The sequence below is a fragment of the Eleutherodactylus coqui genome, chromosome 3, assembly GCF_035609145.1.
Source record: "Eleutherodactylus coqui strain aEleCoq1 chromosome 3, aEleCoq1.hap1, whole genome shotgun sequence".
In the NCBI taxonomy this organism is placed as follows: Eukaryota; Metazoa; Chordata; class Amphibia; order Anura; family Eleutherodactylidae; genus Eleutherodactylus; species Eleutherodactylus coqui.
The window spans coordinates 251,983,045-252,001,581 of record NC_089839.1 but is presented as its reverse complement, the minus strand read 5'-3'; the positions used below and the strand labels follow the sequence as shown (position 1 = coordinate 252,001,581).

Here is an 18,537-nt window from a genome sequence, read left to right as displayed (position 1 = left end):
GTATACAGCATCATCACCATATATAGGTGTACACAGGCGCTGTGCACTACAGGGCCACCAAAAATAACGCGTAGCCATGCTGTGCGCAGAAAAGCGCGTGCGATACGCAGTGAATAGAACCCATTGACTCTAATGCGATTACTCGCATGAGCGTGTTTATTGCGCACATTTTGTTTGCACAAATAAGGCGCGTTACGTCTTATTTTTGTGAGTATTGTGCACAAACAGCACATATTAAACGCATTCAAAAATAAAATATATGCAAATAAAATTATTATTTTTTTTTTAAATTTAACTCAATTATCCATTGAAATCAATGCGAACGTGTGCTGGTCTGCTTTTTTGTGCGTTCACATGTGCACGTAAGGGGGTCCTGACGCCAGCGGCAAGCCGGCCTAAACATGTCAGCAAAGCCACAGAAATAGACATAAGGAGCGCAAATAAATCACGGCTGCATAACGGGACAAAAAACACTGATCTCAATGGTTTCATTTCCGCTATGTGATTCTCAGGCGTTAGTACTACCTGCGAGAAAGTTAGAGAAGTGACCTCTCTGCCGCTGAGATAGAGCGGAGTTTGAAAGCCAAAAAAAAAAGTTTTTGACCTTGCTCATGCGCGACTATGCTCCGCAGTGGCGAGTGTAGTTGCGCATACGCCCGTGTGAAAAAGCCTGCACCCACTTGTTCGCTCATTCAAACAATAATCGTTCGGTGTAAACGGACCCTGCGCCACCTCTGTGTGCACAATGTAGAAATTGGCGCCAATGTCCATAACTTTTCACTAAGTCCATATGATTATAATCGCATGCAACTTCTTCCAATTCGGCTTCTTCACACAGCACCATCTAGTGGCAGTTGGCGCTCATGACTCCCCAACTGCTCACAATCACTTCCGGGTGGTGTCAGTCATTTGGAGGGCTGGTGGGGAGCGTGGAGTGAAGCAGAAGCCGTCCGCAGGGCTCGGTGCTGCCTATGTAACCGTGGAGATGGCGGCAGCGACCGGCAGGAGTGTGGTGTTCGTGACTGGCAATGCTAAGAAGCTGGAAGAGGTACGTGACTCAGGGCTTAGTCACACGAATACGTTTGGGCTGTGTATTACATGTGCAAAATTTGCGCGCATTGAAATCAAAGAGAGCATGCTTGCTTTTTTTTTTTTTTTTTTTGTGCACGCAAAAAAATGCAGAAAAATACACACAGAGCCGTACAAATTAAGTTGCTCTTGCATTCTTTTGAATGGGGTCATCCGCATGAGCGATGTTTTTCCAGTATTGCACTGCGATGCGGGAAACAAATCGCGGCATGTTCTATCTTCCTGCGCGCTCTCACATCGCAGCGCCCATTGTTTTCAATGTGGCCGGAGGCAGCAGCGCACCACATGCCAGGTGTACATGACGCCATGCGAGGCTGCTTTAATATTTAAATGCCTTGCATCCGCTTAGAGGTCACATGGTGGGGAGCGCGGGTTTCACGGCCCCACATCGCACTCGCCAGTGTGAAGTTAGCCTCAAGATCCTTTTACTGCTTTAAAATGCAGCCAGCTTACATTTTCTCGTCGTTCCTCCATTGTTGGTCGTTCAGGGGACTGTGCAAGTGGATGGGAACGACTGAACAATCGCTGTTTACACGTAACGACTTGTGAACGATGAAGATAAGCAAACCAATTATCGCTCGTCATTCAGTCGTTGGTCGTGTTTGCACTGAACAATTAGCGATCAAATCTGTGCAATCCAACAACTTTTTTTTTTTTTTTTTTTTACTGGTAATCGTTCCGTGTAGAACAGCCCTTCCTCATCTTTCACTGCTCCTCAGTGGGTAAGCTGTAGTACCGGATGCCACCAGTGTATAAGGGTGGCGCTGTTTATAATAGAAGAATACGCAAATTGTTTAGTCTTATGCCTTATTATACTAAATGTTTATACTCCTCCACTAGATACCTGAAAACTGGTAGATCAGTGGGGGACCCCCATCAATCCCAAGAACAGGGGTCCAGTTTTCCCCCGTCTTTCTCACTTCCTGTTGCTTCTCCTATGTCATAGAATTGAGGGCCGGTCACACTTACACAGCCACCACTTCGTTTATTTCAATGGGGCTGACGGAAATATCCAAGTACTTTTTATCCGCAGTCCCATTGACGATGAATAGAGCAGCTGCACAATCACAACCTGCCCTCCATTCTATAATGTGGGAGAAGCAAACAGGAAGTGCGGAGGATGGGGCAAATGGGTTCCTGATCTTGGGATTGGTAGGTGTCCCACCGGTCGGTCCTGCACTGATCTATCAGTTTTCACCCATCCAGGGCTGAGCAGACCCCATTGACTATAATGGGGTCTGCCCATTTTTCACCCAGCTGCCTGGTTTTGAGGTGGAAGAAAAAGCAGATGTGAAACCCCCTTGAGTTGCTTTGCAAACAGTACTTCGTAGGCAGTGTGACCCACCAATGATGCCAGGGTAGACAGGAGAAAAGCCCTTATAGTCTCCCCTCTTATCCGGGGCTGTAGACATGTATTCCTGCCACCTCCCTGTATAGCACGTCAGCTATCTGAGGAGGATGGAGAAGCGGCCGCCATTTTCACTGATGTATACAGCTGGCTGTGCATCCGCCATATCGCTACTACTTTGGTGTTTGGCACAGAGACATAGCGGACCTGTAGCTATACGGGCTGCCAGATCTTTTCTATAGGGGCGGTGTTAGAACACAGTATATAAATGGAGCCTAAATAGATGTTTCACTTTAAACCTGCCATATAACGGATGCGTCAGAAGATCCCGCAGCGTATCGGCAAGGTCATTTCCTACCTAGTAATTCTTCTTTTTCTATTTCCGCAGGTCATCCAGATACTGGGGGACAAGTTTCCTTGTAAGCTTGTAGCCAAGAAAATTGACTGTAAGTAAGGGCGCCCTGAAGAGGAGGGTAACTTGTAAAGGGCGCCCTGAAGAGGAGGGTGACTTGTAAAGGGCGCCCTGAAGAGGAGGGTGACTTGTGAAGGGCGCCCTGAAGAGGAGGGTGACTTGTGAAGGGCGCCCTGAAGAGGAGGGTGACTTGTGAAGGGCGCCCTGAAGAGGAGGGTGACTTGTGAAGGGCGCCCTGAAGAGGAGGGTGACTTGTGAAGGGCGCCCTGAAGGGGAGGGTGACTTGTGAAGGGCGCCCTGAAGGGGAGGGTGACTTGTGAAGGGCGCCCTGAAGGGGAGGGTGACTTGTGAAGGGCGCCCTGAAGGGGAGGGTGACTTGTGAAGGGCGCCCTGAAGGGGAGGGTGACTTGTGAAGGGCGCCCTGAAGGGGAGGGTGATTTGTGAAGGGCGCCCTGAAGGGGAGGGTGACTTGTGAAGGGCGCCCTGAAGGGGAGGGTGACTTGTGAAGGGCGCCCTGAAGGGGAGGGTGACTTGTGAAGGGCGCCCTGAAGGGGAGGGTGACTTGTGAAGGGCGCCCTGAAGGGGAGGGTGACTTGTGAAGGGCGCCCTGAAGGGGAGGGTGACTTGTGAAGGGCGCTCTGAAGGGGAGGGTGACTTGTGAAGGGCGCCCTGAAGGGGAGGGTGACTTGTGAAGGGCGCCCTGAAGGGGAGGGTGACTTGTGAAGGGCGCCCTGAAGGGGAGGGTGACTTGTGAAGGGCGCCCTGAAGGGGAGGGTGACTTGTGAAGGGCGCCCTGAAGGGGAGGGTGACTTGTGAAGGGCGCCCTGAAGGGGAGGGTGACTTGTGAAGGGCGCCCTGAAGGGGAGGGTGACTTGTGAAGGGCGCCCTGAAGGGGAGGGTGACTTGTGAAGGGCGCCCTGAAGGGGAGGGTGACTTGTGAAGGGCGCCCTGAAGGGGAGGGTGACTTGTGAAGGGCGCCCTGAAGGGGAGGGTGACTTGTGAAGGGCGCCCTGAAGGGGAGGGTGACTTGTGAAGGGCGCCCTGAAGGGGAGGGTGACTTGTGAAGGGCGCCCTGAAGGGGAGGGTGACTTGTGAAGGGCGCCCTGAAGGGGAGTTCTTGCCATTCAGATGTAGCAAAGTTTAAAGCGGCTGTGATGACTGTGTGTGCTGAGTTCTATAAGACCCAGATCACATCCTGTTCTTTCATCTGTTAACGGATTTTTACTTTTAATATAAAAAATATGGATTTCTGATTGACGCAAACTGATCTGTCAAAAAACGGATAGTTATTTTCCATTTGCACTACATTTCAAGGATGGCACTGAGCGGTGCCAGCAAACCAAACAGAAATGCCCATATAGGCAAATGTACCCTTTAGTTGCCTCCCTTAGGCGGTGTTAAACAGACGTGTGCACATGTGCGTGTTTTATTTTACTTTTTGTGCATGCAAATCGTGCGCATTTGCGCATGCAAAAAAAAAAGCATGCAACCGCGCTCCTAGTCATTGAAATACGCAATTAGATCAATATGTGCTCTTTCCTGTGCATCTTTCTGCTTAATGCGCTGCGCAAATACGTTCGTGTGAATCCAGCCTTATAGATATAATATAACCAGTATTGTAATTAGTATTTTTAACCACCAACAAAAACCCACCTGAAGGCTAACTTTACACGGGCGAGTGCGATATCTGGCTGTAAATCATGGCCCAATATCCAATATCACGCTTGCCATCATGCGATTACCCCGTGGATGCGAGGAGTTTTTTTATCAAAAGCGGCTCACGTTACTTCGGGGAAGTAGAGATCCTCTGACACACCAGATCGCGGAGTTTCTCCCATTGTTTTCAACGGGGAGCCCTCACATCGCAGGGGTGCACGTGATGCTGCTGCCGGCCCCATTGAGAAACAATGGGAGATGCTCAAAGATAGCACATTCTGTGATTTGTTTCCTCCATCATGGTGCGATGCACTACAGGAAAAAAAACGCTCATGTGTATGACTCCATTCAAAAGAACGGGGTTCATATTCATACGAGATTTGTGTGTCTCGCAATGCACAAATCTCATGCGATTTTCTCGGACATGTGAAGACGGCCTGAGGCCGCTCTCACACAGACATTTTTTTTGCCGCAATTTACAACCATTTGCTATGCAGTTTTCAGATGCAGCACTAAGCCTCCATTCATTTCAATGGGGCCTTAGTACAGAGTTTTTAGCGCATGTATGTTCCATTTTTCAGCGCTGTTTTTCACGCACTACATTGCACATTGAAATGAATGGGGTGCGTAATAAAATAAAAACCCTGGGAGGGGAAAAAAGAGTTGTGACGTCACCAGCTTACTTGCCTGCATGGTTAGGCCACTCTCACACATGCGTTCAGTTACACGCCGCTAGAAACAGCAGAATTTTACTGCCATTTTGAATGGCATCCTTGAAAGCATGGTACAGTCTTTGGCAGCACGTCCTAAAGCACCTCATCATTGTGATGGGGTAACGAGGTGCGTTAAACCCAAAAACTCTAAAAAATAGAATAGACAGCGCTCGAAAATAGCAGCATTAGACGTATTTTAAAGGGTCCCTCCTGCATTCTAATAGCTTGGGAGTAATAACCCCATCCGGCTGGGACAATATAAAATGTATCTTCAGCTCTCCCGCTGGAAACCTAAATGTCGCACTATTTAGGGCCCTTTTACACGGCCGATAAATCGTTCAGATGCCTGAATTCAGTGGGAATTTGAATGAATTATCATTCAGTGTAAATGCATGCCCCGACTGAACGGCAAATGAGTTTTCATTCATTGTTCACTTTCTGCATGCATAAAACCGAAAACCGTATCGCTCCGTGTAAACAGGCAGTCGGTCACTTATGAGCGACTGCCTGGTTACTGTGAATGAAGGTGGGTGGGCTGAAGAGATCCCCGACCCTTAGATGCAGGGATGAGGGTGGGCAGTCCTGTATCCTGAGCGGCCATATGATGCTGGCCCTTATAAAGCGCCTATTACAATTTATACTCATAGAAGAGCATATTTTACCTGTACAAGCCACAATCACCCGCTAACATACAATAAGCTATTAGCGCCATGTAACTGGCTTTTCATTTTCTCTTCTTCTCTTTCACATTCAGTGCCCGAATACCAAGGAGAACCCGATGAAATTTCAATTCACAAGTGTAAAGAGGCTGCAAAGCAGGTATATAAAATAAAACTCCACTTGTATCTGGCACTGCGGATACAGCATCATGTGATATTACATCAGTGTCACACCAGGTCTGGTATTGCAGTATATAAGCTGTAATACCTGTTACAACCTGCGGTCAGTGTGGTGTCCTTGGAAGGAAGGAAGCCGTTGTGTCTTACTAATCCTGGACACTTATATCCAGGCTGGAGTCTTGCTGTAGAGACCCACATCTCTTTCCGACATGTCGCAGGGGAGTACGGATGGAGCTCGGGGGTTAAGCCCGCTCCAAACACTGTGGATGCCAAGTGTGTTATACAGCTGACAACTGCCTACGACGGCTGAGATAGTGGGTAACTCGAATCCTGGCCTTTTAACCCCTTAGATGCCGTTGTCTATAGCAGGGTTTAACCCTTTCCAATCCACTGTCTGACCTCTGAAGACATTATGATTTAAGGCTGTACAGCTCTGATGTTGAAGATGTCCGTTGGGGTTCTCTTACTGTATATTGCCAGCCTCTCTGCTGTCGGAGCCTATCCAACGTGTCACCCCATGCAGTACTGGCTTTAGCCAGCATATAGCGCCGTTGTATAATGGCAGAAAAAGAGTAAGCCTCCTAGGAAATCCAGGATACAAATTGGATTGGAAAGGGTTAATAGGATAATGCTGACAGCACAATATGCTGCAATACAGCACTGTGAATGCCGTTGCAGTGTATAAATAAGGCCCCATTCACATCTGTGTTAGAGCTTTCTGTTTCATTTTTGGAACAGAGAAACTGAACTACAATGGGAATAAACTTCTCTGTTTTTTACCCCATTGATTTCCAAGGCTTTAAAAAAAAAAAAAAAAAGAGTCTGCAGTTTGCTTCCGTTGCGTTAGGTTTTTAAACTGAACTCTCATTGCCAAAGGAAAAATAATCCCATAGGTAATATCTAGGGATGAGCGAGTATACTCGCTAAAGGCAATTGCTCGAGTGAGCATTGCCTTTCGCGAGTACCTGCCCCCTGGAGACTGAAGGTTCGGGTGCCGGCGCGGGGGAGCGGTGAGTAGCGGCAGTCAGCAGGAGGGAGCGGGGGGGGGGAGAGAGATCTTCCCTCCGTTCCGCCCCACTCTTCCCCGCAGCTCCCTGCCCGCCGCCGGCACCCGAACCTTCTGTCTCGAGCGGGGAGATACTCGCTAAAGGCAATGCTCGCTCGAGCAATTGCCTTTAACGAGTATACTCTCTCATCCTTAGTAATATCCCCTAAAATATTATCTAAATGCTTTATTATTCAAAAAGACAAAGACAACATCGAATGATATTTAAAATAAAGGGGCAAATGGTGATAGCAATGAAATGTGACCAGCAGTCATCAGTTAGTATCACGTGTGTAATTGTGCATAAACACACTAAGTGCTCCCACTTACTTGGGTTTTTTAACGCGAATGTCAATGGGACTTTCCATTTTTAAAAACGCATCACACAAAAACCGCAAAGCACAAACTTGCGATGCGTTTTTAACAAGTCAGTACCACCAAAACCCTATTAAAATCTCATCTATAGCCGCCCCGATATGTTTCGCCTTGCGGTGTCCTCAGGGAAAACAGCGAGGGCTATAGTGGGGTCTGAGGACACCCCAAGGTGAAACATGTCGGGGCGGCTATAGATTAGATTTTAATAGGGTTTTGGTGCTGCTTACTTATTGATTGTGGTTTTTTGTTTTTGTTTTTTGGTTAAGAAAAGCTTTCCAATACATCCTATGGCACATTAAAAAAAAGCCTGTTGTCCCGCAAAATACAAGTCCTTATACAGCTATATTGATGGGGGGAAAAACATAGTTTGGCTCCTTAACTTTTAGACTTAGACTCATAATTGTGCTCCTTTTTTCTTCTTTTTTTTGGTGTCTCATGCATATAAGTGTAAGCAGTGTCCAAATCACATGTACCCAGATATAGTGTCACATACATTTCGGAGACCATCCATCCCACCATTGCAGTAAATTATGTGGCATATATTGTACAGAGTTGTTTTTTACCCTAAAAGGTAAAGTCCCCTGGAGTCATGACTAACTCCTATGGTGATATCACATAGTGACGTTTTCTTGACCGGGTGGTTTGCCATTGCCTTCCCCAGTCATATTTACCCCTCAGCAAGCTGGGTACTCATTTTACCAACCTCAGAAGAATGGAAGGCTGAGTCAACCTTGAGCAGGCTACCTGAATCAGGCGGGGATTGAACCCGCAACCTTCAGGGTGCGTTCACACGTGCGCATAAACGGCGCGTTTTTGCGCCCAAACGTATATACGTGACCATCTGAGGCAATGGTTTCGAATGTATTCGTTCACATGGGCGATTTTACGGCGCGGAAAAACGGCAACCCGCGGAAAAACGGACATACGCGACCGAAATACGTGCCGGCGAATATTCGATGGCCGAAAAGACCGTTTGAAAAGTAGGAACAAACGAAAATACGCTTTCTAGCTCTGGTCGTGATCGGCGAAAAACGTTCTTTCCGGCGATTATACGCTGCGCTCGTGCGAACGTAAATACGCCTACGCTCGTGTGAACGCACCCTCAGGTTGTGAGCGAGTGCTTAGGACTGCATTCTGCAATCGTAAGCCCTCGCTCATGACCTGAAGGTTGCGGGTTCAATACCCACTTTTAAACTAGATGCATTGAATTTAGTGGTTCAAGAAGAAAAGTCATAGTGTGAAACTTACCAAGTGGTCATTATAACATTGTGATATCTTTTCTATACTTTTTTCCTTTCAGATACAAGGTCCAGTCATAGTTGAAGACACATGTTTATGCTTTAACGCTCTAGGTGGTCTTCCCGGCCCTTATATGTAAGTGGGGGAAATGAAGAAATCACTTCCATGTTGTATGTATTCCTCAAAAATTTCCCATGAGCCTGTACTATGTATCAGAACCCTTCTGCTACTTTCACACGCAGTGGGCAAAAAAAGATAATAATTACTAGAGATGAGCGAGTATACTGGCTAAGGCACATTACTTGAGCGAGTAGTGCCTTAGCCGAGTATCTCTCCGCTCGTCTCTAAAGATTCGTGGTCGGTGGGGGAGATCTCTCTCTCCCTCTCTTCCCCCGCTCCCCTCCGCTCCCCGCCGCAACTCACCTGTCACCCACGCCGGCCCCCGAATCTTTAGAGACGAGTGGGGAGATACTCGGCTAAGGCACTACTCGCTCGAGTAATGTGCCTTAGCGAGTATACTCACTCATCTCTAATAATTACCTTTATTTATACTACACATGTATTGCATCATTTGGGACCTATCCATCATTGGAATTTACTACCTATATTCACTTAGTTGTATGTTTTTGGACTGTAGGAATAGGGAGAACATACAAACTCCATGCAGACGTTGTCCTTGGTGAGATTTGAACCCAGGCACCCAGCTGCTGCAAGGCAACACTGCTAACCACTGAGCCACCGTGTTGCCCAAAATCTGCAATTGTGGATTTGGTGTGCTTTGAAATGAATGAATGAATAAATTAACTTTCTGCAAGAGCATGCTGTAGATTTGAGAATCCCCATTATGACTTCAATGCGCCGCAGATTTTTTGTCAGTTGTTAGTGACTAGAATTAGTTAAAAACCCCATTCACTAACATCGTACTGTACACAATTGTAGTATTTTGGAGTATGCAGTGTGTGAAACCTTCATGAAGAATGAATATTTTCAGGAATATGACATTGATTGCCACATCCCAGGATCCCCACCGGTCACAGAAACAAGGGGGTTACCCCGCTTGACTGCACTTGCCCACATATTCTTCTGCCCTGTGTTGTACAGCAGCCCAGCACCAGGCTCTTGAATGGGACTGAGCGTGCAGTATCATTCCAGGCTGCTGCTCACTGTACAGTGCTCTTCTAGTTTCGGCAAACCGCTGACTGGTGGGGGTGCCTGGTGCCGGTCTCCCATCGAGGACAGGCTATCCATATTCTAGTTCCAGACAATCCCATTTTTAATGCAATAGTCATGATAGGTTTAATAGTGACGACACGGAAATAGACAACCCTTTTGTTTAAAGTGACACTTCTTGTGATAACTCACTTAGATTTCGGATCTGTCACAATACTAATGCGTTTCTTGCATTTTGCAGAAAATGGTTCCTTGACAAGTTAAAACCTGAAGGTATGTTTATTTCTAACCTCACATCCATGGTACTGAGCTGGTTGAGTATGTACAGTCATATAGAATTTACCATAAAGAAATGTGTAATAGCCACATTAATCCCTTGACGCTTCTAGGCGTACCTGTCCACCATCCAACGTCTGGGTTTGTATGGAGCAGGATTGACAGCTGACACCCGCTGGCAACAGCCATGATTGTCACTCATGCTGATCAGTCTGTTAACCCTTTAAATGACACTGTAAATTCTAACAGCTGCATTTAAATGCCACGATCGGGGGTCCCGAACAGCCCCCCGCGATGAGATCTGGAGGTGCTATTCTCTTGTCATGGTTGCCTTGGTCATTCGGAAGGCCCTCAGGGCTGTCATGTATTTCTTCCTATTAGGACAGGGGTGTGGCCTGTCCTAATACAATACCGGCAGAAATACCATATGCTGAGGTATTGCAGTATATCATATAAGCGATCAAACTACTGAAAGGGAACTAAAAAACAAAAGGTAAAAGAGTGAAAAACAAGTTTTTTTTTTATTTTAAAAAATAAAGGATACTAAAATTTCTACCTCTCCCTTTCTCCGGTATTCATAATAATAATGTAAAAAAATTATTTGGTACTGCTACATCCAAAAAAGTCCAGACTAAGGCCTCGTTCAGACGAGCGTGTTTACGCGCGCACATACGCACGTACCAAACCGCGCGTCTATTTAGAATCATTGGTTCACTACGGTGTGTTCACATGTCTGTGTTTTACAGGCGTGCAAACACGCACATCTGCAGAAGATAGGACATGCATGCATCATAGGTCCGTGCTGCGCATCAATATTCCCCGCGGGTACTCCCCTCATCCCTGAACACCGTGACAGCACTGTCACAGTGTTTAGTAATGATGGCACTCCCCGCAGGGAGTAAAGAATCCCCTGTCACAGCTGTGGCAGAGGATCACAATGTTCTCCCATTGCCTTCAATGGGGCTGTCGCTACTGCCGGCAACCCCTGCAGTGATTTTCAGGGAAGGGCTTTAAATATAAGCCCTTCCCTGAAAAATCATCCCTAGCTTGTGGAAAAAAAATATATATATATACTCACTTCTCTGCTGCTGTGAGGCTCAAAGCATCTAGCCGCTTGTCTCCCTGCACTGCTCTGACGCTCTTTTAGCAGGCCTGCTGAAAGGGCTGAGTCTGATTGGCTGAGCGCTGTGACCAATCACAGGCAGCGCTCAGCTGTCATTCACTGAATGGCTAAGCGCTGCCTGTGATTGGCTGAGTGCTCAGCCAATCAGACACAGCCCTTTTAGCAGGTAAAAAAAGTAGTACAGCAAAGGGAAAAACTAAATAGACTTAGTATTGTCGTAATCATACTGACCCACAGAATAATGTTTTCATTTAGTTTTTGCCGCAGTTTGTACACCATAAAAACAATACCCCAGCAAAGCTAGCAAAAATGTCTTTTTTCTCCCTATTATCTCGCCTTGGAAATTTGTAAAAGTTTTTCAGTACATTAAACAGCCCCACTGAACAATACAACTCGTTCCGCAAGAGACAAGACCTCAGATAGCTACATCAACAGAAAGATAAAGGTTATGATTTTTTTTTTTTAATTGGGGAGGAGAAGCCAAAAAGAAAAAGCCACATTAACCTTGAGGGGTCCTGAAAATATATATTTATGCTCCATTCTATTTCCAGGTCTGCATCAGATGTTGGCAGGGTTTGAGGATAAAACTGCATACGCTCTTTGTACATTTGCGTATAGTACTGGAAACCCAGATGACCCCGTGCTACTGTTCAGAGGGAAAACCCTGGTGTGTAGAGCCGGATTAGTCACATAAAGGAGCCCCACTGCATTTTATCGTCCTTCTAACTGTGCTCTTATTTTCAGGGTCAGATAGTATCTCCACGGGGGCCTCGGGACTTTGGTTGGGATCCATGTTTCCAGCCCAATGGCTTTGAACAAACGTAGGTAGATCCTGAGAAGTGTTTGGTTGGAAGGACTTTTGGTTGACAATTAAAATACACAGGGTTATTATAAATGTTCATCCTGATTTGAAACCCTCATAACTTACATTTAAAGACACTTGGATGCGGAATTTGATATCAATGGAAATGGGAACTCAAAAAGTTTTGTTGCACAACATCAAAAATGTTTTCCACAACAGAGGTGATCAGTGTGACTTCGTCACTCCACATACATCAATCTGTAAGCAAGTTCCTGCCATACACATTGTAGAGTATCACAACTGACTGATGCAATGGCTCCTGTGCCGTGTCCTCGCAGATCATGGTGGGTGGTAAGGGGGGCATGTAGACTCTAACACTCCCCCTGGGAAAAAAATCACAAAGTGTAAGATCCAGGGTACATGAGGCCAAGGAAGAAGTTGACTATCATTTTGTCTCATATCCCCCTAGCAACGACTACGGCACTATAAACTTTTTGCACCTCATTTAGCAAAACTGTCTAACAGTAAGATGATCCTTGTTGCCCGTAGCAGCCAATGACGGCGCAGCTCTCATTTTGCCTCAGCAACTTGAGAAATGATAGCTGCGCTATGATTGGTTGTTTTGGGCAACAAGGACGTCTTACTGGTAGACAGTTTTGCTAAATGAAAACTTTTGTGATTAAATGGGATTTATAGGTGTTTCACATCAGCTAAATCCTTTGTAAGAACTCTGTATAATATCCCACACTGGCATACATGTCACTTTTGTTAGAAACCTGAAAAGATGATCAACTGCCAGGTGGAATAGCTAGACTCAGAACAACTTCACAATTGGACACACAACATGCAATATTTCCAATCTCTACCTCCCTTATACCAGGCACAGTCTTCTACTATTGCTGATATTAATCTTGAGCTATCGTCCATATAACAGCACATAGGAGGAGGTGGGAGAGTGGCACGCTCTCCTTCCCTCGGTCACTTTCCTTCCCTCTGCCACTGGGGGTGCCAGTGAGTAGTGGGGGACACTGGACACCATGGTCTTGTGATCTGTGGGGTCGCCGATGTCGAAACTCTAATCAGTTGGACATTTTTCCAGCTATAATAGCCTGTGATATTTGGAGCAGCTGTGGGCAATCACATTGGACTATATGGGCCCAATCACAGTAACTACAATACCTGTAATTTGCACACATATACATTCTCCCCTACAGTGCTGCCACAACACACAATTAGAAAACTGAGACAAATGCCAGGGATGATTCTAAGCCAAGCATTTACTATTCAAATAAATTACATAAGGTGTCCCCTGAAACTATTATCATACTTACTGCAGCATATAATATAAGGACACGGAGTATAACCTCGAGGCAGTTCATGTACTATCATTGCAGACATGCACCTCTGGCTTAGAACCCAGGCCCTAGGCACTATAACTGCGGGCAGGAAGGGTTTTACTGACATGCTAAACCAATATTTACTGACTATTTTACTACTAATTTTGGTTTGTGAAGATTGAGGTTTGGGTGTAATGAATATTTCATGCTACATCCAGGGCTGGAGAGAAGCCAGCTGATGCTTCCCTACAGATGTGCCATTGGCTTCTGTTGGGATTGGTTTTTATTGAAAGGTCAGACTGATGGGCCATTTAAAAAGCCAGACAAGTTCCTCTCCTGCTGGTGGGGGATATACAATTCTACTATATTTTGTCTGTGACTGTTAGTATTGAGTATAGCTGAAATATGCGGATTTACTAATTAAAGGGGCTTTAACCCCCTTGAAGGACCAAGCACAGTAAATTTGCAGCAATTGGTCCTGAGTTTTAATCCTGGATAGTAAAAATATGGTGCAGGATTAAAGCTCTGGCAATCCAGTAGGAGCAGAATGGCTCCTCGTTTATTAGTCAGAGCCAAGAACCTGGACGAGAAGGCAGAAGCAGTTTTTAACCACTTCTGCCTTCTCCTTCACACGCTTCAATGAGCGCTGTGTAGCGAAGAGAAAAAGCGGAGGTGCTACTTAACTCGGCGATCACATGACTGCTGGGTGCCACCTGCCAAGGCAGAGCTGCAGGGTCCTAGCTGACTCACATAAGCTCTTATAGTGATAACTATTAATACAGGGGATGCTTTTCACTATAACTGGGGCTCCTATGGATGCTCCCACTACAGTGGAAAAGTGTAAATTTTTTTTTTTTTTTTTTTTAAATTTCCTTATGTAAATGACCCCCAGAAGTCTTATATGATGTCATGGGGACATAGATGTTAAAACAGTTGCAAAAATAAGTTTAAAAAAAATTACAGAATAAAATAAAAAATGAGCCACCGCTGAACCAACCAAAACTATCGCCATATGCGCCCTGTATCCGAGACTATACAAATTATATATCAAAACGTCTGAAACAAAATGAGGAATCAATTCTTGTACTTATTTTTAAAATTAGCATACATACACTAAAATAAACAACTGTAAATTTTAAATTAATAATTTATTTAGCTTTTTAGTCCTAATTAAACTAAAAAAGGGAGGGCGGGGCTCAGTGAATAAAGATATAAAAAATTGCCCTATATGTCACAGAAAAAAAAGCAGTAGAAATAATTTTGATAGCTTAAGATCTTAGGGTAAAATCCCTAAGAAGTGTCTTAGGACCGAAGCATGCAGGTCCTTTAGGAGTTAATATAGTTTGCCTTGTAGTGTATCTAGTTGTAACTTGTCCAAGAAGTGCAGTATGTTTCATGGCCACAAGGTGTCACTCTTAAATTGATCATCCTGTAGGCAAAAAACACAATTTAGAAACTGGCTCAAATCATAACGACTGTTGGAGACATTTTTTTTTAAAGGACATTTGTAATATGTTTTTAATTTAAACATTTTTCAATCATTGATCTTCTGCATTGGTGATAATTTAAGCCCAACCCCCACTGCTGGGACCCACCGCAATCAGCTCTAATCTATGGGATAATGCTGCAGTGCCTCTGCAGGAGAAATAAATTACTACACAGTCCAAATTGAAATCTATGAAGCAAACAAACCTGCTGTGTCCTACAGAGCAAGGAAAGCTCTCTGCATCTGCTCTCCACTCCAAGCAATGAGTCCCCACTGATCAGAAAGTTATTATCTATCTTGTGGACAGGGGATAACTTTCTATCTTGGAGACAAGACCTTTTAAATCAAAAAGGATGTCCATTTCGGGACCTGCAATTATCTCTAGAGCAGAGATCCCTCGCCCGTGTCCTGCCCGTAGACCTTGCCACTGTGAATGGAGAGGTGGCTGCACTTTTTCTGTGACCGTTTTAAAACCAGCTGTGCATGGTTCAGAACGCTCATAGAAGTGAGTGGAAAGAGCTGCACAAATGTGAAAGCAGCCACTCAAGGAGGTGGGACAGGGGTCGGGAGGACTCCTGTTCTAGACATGGATGTGGTCCTGCCTCTGAAACCTGCACCTAAGACATGTATGGCATAAAAAATATCTAAGGTGGGAATCCCCTTTAAATTCATACAGCTAAGATCTGACTACCATAAATCATGTATAACCAGCTACTTGTGGCATGTTCCCTTGAGTTTACAAATTTACGATATACTTTAAGGGTGCGTTCATACATCGCTGACTTGCTGCCGATTTTGGTGCAGATCTGCTGCAGATTTCAGCCTTTCAATTCAAATTCAAGGAGCGAAATCCGCAGCTATTTCTGTATGACTGCATTTACAGGAAAGCTGTCAATCACTGATAGGACCGCCCATTCACAGCTGTCAATCACTGATAGGCCCGCCCATTCACAGCTGTCTGTCACTGATGGCTCCACCCATTGGACTGTTCAGCTTAGAATGTGCAGAGATATAAGTGAATATAATACAACTTCTGTCTTTTTCCCCATAAAACTATATACCAATCTGCGCAGCTCCTACTGCTCTACAACCTGCTGCCTGCAGTTTGAATAGGATATTCCCTTTTAAGTGATGTTTTTTGTAAATTTTTCTATACAGGTATGCAGAGCTTCCAAAAGAAGTAAAGAATAGTATTTCCCATCGGTACAGAGCCCTGAAAGAAATGTCAGACTATTTTATCCATAATGGAGCTTCTCAAGTCTGATGAAGAAAATAAAGTAAGTCTTGTCATTTAGTGGTGAAAGAACTGGGATATCCATGAATGATATAAATGACATAGTGATGGTACAAGTAGAGAGGATCTGCCCTTGTGGGCAACAGTGGGAGCGCAGCTATTGACACTTTTTTTTGATATCGCAGTCAATATGGATAGTGACACCCATTGACTATAACCGAAAGGAGAGGGGGTCTCCAAGAGTTGTCTTGTCAAAGTGCTAGTTGGGGCATATATGCAATAATTCTGGTTGTGCCAGGTTTTGCCACATGATATGGGGTAAGTGTCTGATCAGTGTGTGTCTGACTTCTTGGACCTCCTGCTAATCTTGGGGACAAAGGTCCTGTCACCCTTTGTTTGAATAGAGCAGTAGTAATTTATACTCGCTGTTCTATTCAAACAATTCTGTGCCATTCATCTCTGTGGGACGGACTGCTGAGCGCTGTATCTGGCTATCTCTGGCACTCCCATAGAGTTGAATGGAGCAGCAGCAGACATGTACAACCACTGCTCCATTCAAATGGGTGGCCTGGGACCCCTGTTCTCCTGATGGGCAGGAGCCCCATCAAACAGATATAGTCTATCCTGTGAACAGGTAAGTGTACAGGTGGGCACAACCCCTCTAATATCTATAGCTGCTTTGAGAACTGTAAATATATATCCAAAGCTGCTGTGTACATGAAGATATCCAGTGTTTTTCTATTTCACCTCTGTTTACTAGTAACTCATATTATTTGGTTCTTTTCCTTTTGTGTTTTTCAGCATTGATATCTATGGAGTTCATGAAGATTTGAAGCCTAAATCCCTGTTGTGTCCTGATATACTGTGCAAAATATTCATTATGCTTGTTTGGGTTCTTTTTAATAAAAAGGTCTTCAATTCTAAGAATTTATTTAAAATGAATCTCTTACAATCTTTTTACAGCCATCACTGAGATCAGCATAGGGTAGGGACAGGCACGTGGATTAGAGATATATATGCTGTATGTATCTGTGCAGTAGTTTGGGAGAAACTTATGTTTTATTAGTAGCAGCCATGCATAGAGGACTAATTGTGTATATTCCTGAGCTGCAACTAGCCACATCCACCCCACCCTCCAGCCACTGATTAGCAGCTATCGCTCTGTGCGCAGTAATGGACAGAGAGCTGTTAATCAATGGCTTTAGGATGAGATGGGCAAGGCTATGTGCAGCTCATGAATATGCAAGACTACTTTCTGTACTCCTCTATGCATGTGCTGCTGCTGATAAAATGTAAGTTTCTCCCAAACTACTGCACAGATACATACAGCAAACGTAGTGCATTTAGTGTGACTGTCGCTGTTATGCTGCTCTTAGAGATGGCTGCAAAGACATGATTCCCTTTAACTACAGAAGGTTGAAGTTGTTTGTTAGCGCACATATACAAAAACCTTCAAGACAGGGTATGAAAATGTACAACATTAAAAACCATTTTTTTTTGCAACTGACATGTCATAGTCCCTTCGTGTTTAATGACTGACTGCAAGAAGGTTTCCCACACTAATAGGAAAATAAGGTAATTAGGGAAACGCTTGATGACCCCCTAAATGATTCGATTATGTGGTCTTCAAGTGATGAAGATTGCGGTTCAGGCATTTTTATTTGCTTTTCCCAATGATTTACATGCTATGGTGTATTTCCAAGGTTTAGTGGATGGAGGGTTTAGTATTGGTTGTCCACAACGCCAAAATATAATTGATTTTATTTTCAAGCTCCAGCAATCATTTACAATTTCATCAGGTGTGAGTGATGTAGCAGTGTACAGCATGGCACCAGCAAACACACATGGGCGTGAGTACATAACCAACAATCACTTAGTCCTGTATTTGACGCGATAAATGCATGCATTTCCAAAAACATATTCTCCAAACGCTCCAGCACTTTGCTGAAGTATTCAGCATCAAAGAGTCTAATATATAAATGTAAGGCAGATCACCAAAGCTGACGTAGGTCTTCCGGATCCAGGACTCTCCTGCAGCGACTAGTGTGTACATTGACAGAAATAGATGTGGTCAGCAGCATCTGGTATGGAATAACACTCTACTCGGATGTCCTTTCACACACACACTGTCTCCTGGCCTTAGAGAATGAGCTCTCCCAATTGAGTCTGGATCTGGAATGGAATCATAGACTTGTTTCTACATTCCCGTAAGCGATCTTACATTGCACTAACGTACCCCATGAGGCAAGCAGACACTCTACTCATGATATCTTCTATAACCTCTGGAACATCCCAATCCACACATCACTATCATTTCTTTATTATAATTTAGCATTTGTCAATTTAATAAGATTTGTACTCGTGGATCATGACATGTTCATACTTGCCAAACT

General features: G+C 44.7%; 1 protein-coding gene across 1 annotated transcript; it reads left to right on the top strand.

The window, feature by feature from the left end:
• Window positions 1-881: 881 nt before the first annotated feature.
• ITPA (inosine triphosphatase) lies at window positions 882-17,651 on the top strand. The gene is made up of 9 exons (XM_066597297.1): window positions 882-1,048; window positions 2,826-2,883; window positions 5,973-6,037; window positions 8,778-8,851; window positions 10,128-10,159; window positions 11,837-11,952; window positions 12,030-12,106; window positions 16,069-16,187; window positions 16,946-17,651. Exons 1-8 carry the CDS (start codon window positions 986-988, stop codon window positions 16,172-16,174), a joined length of 591 nt encoding a protein of 196 aa, XP_066453394.1. The 5' UTR covers window positions 882-985; the 3' UTR covers window positions 16,175-16,187; window positions 16,946-17,651.
• The last annotated feature ends 886 nt before the right edge of the window (window positions 17,652-18,537 follow it).

What these genes read in the sequence shown, in the direction of transcription:
- ITPA (XM_066597297.1), top strand. Translation starts at nt 986, where the DNA reads ATGGCGGCAGCGACCGGCAGGAGTGTGGTGTTCGTGACTGGCAATGCT. An exon ending in GTAAAGAGGCTGCAAAGCAG is followed by an intron (nt 6,038 to 8,777) that starts GTATATAAAATA and finishes TTTTCCTTTCAG; the next exon opens with ATACAAGGTCCAGTCATAGT. An exon ending in TGTTCAGAGGGAAAACCCTG is followed by an intron (nt 11,953 to 12,029) that starts GTGTGTAGAGCC and finishes TCTTATTTTCAG; the next exon opens with GGTCAGATAGTATCTCCACG.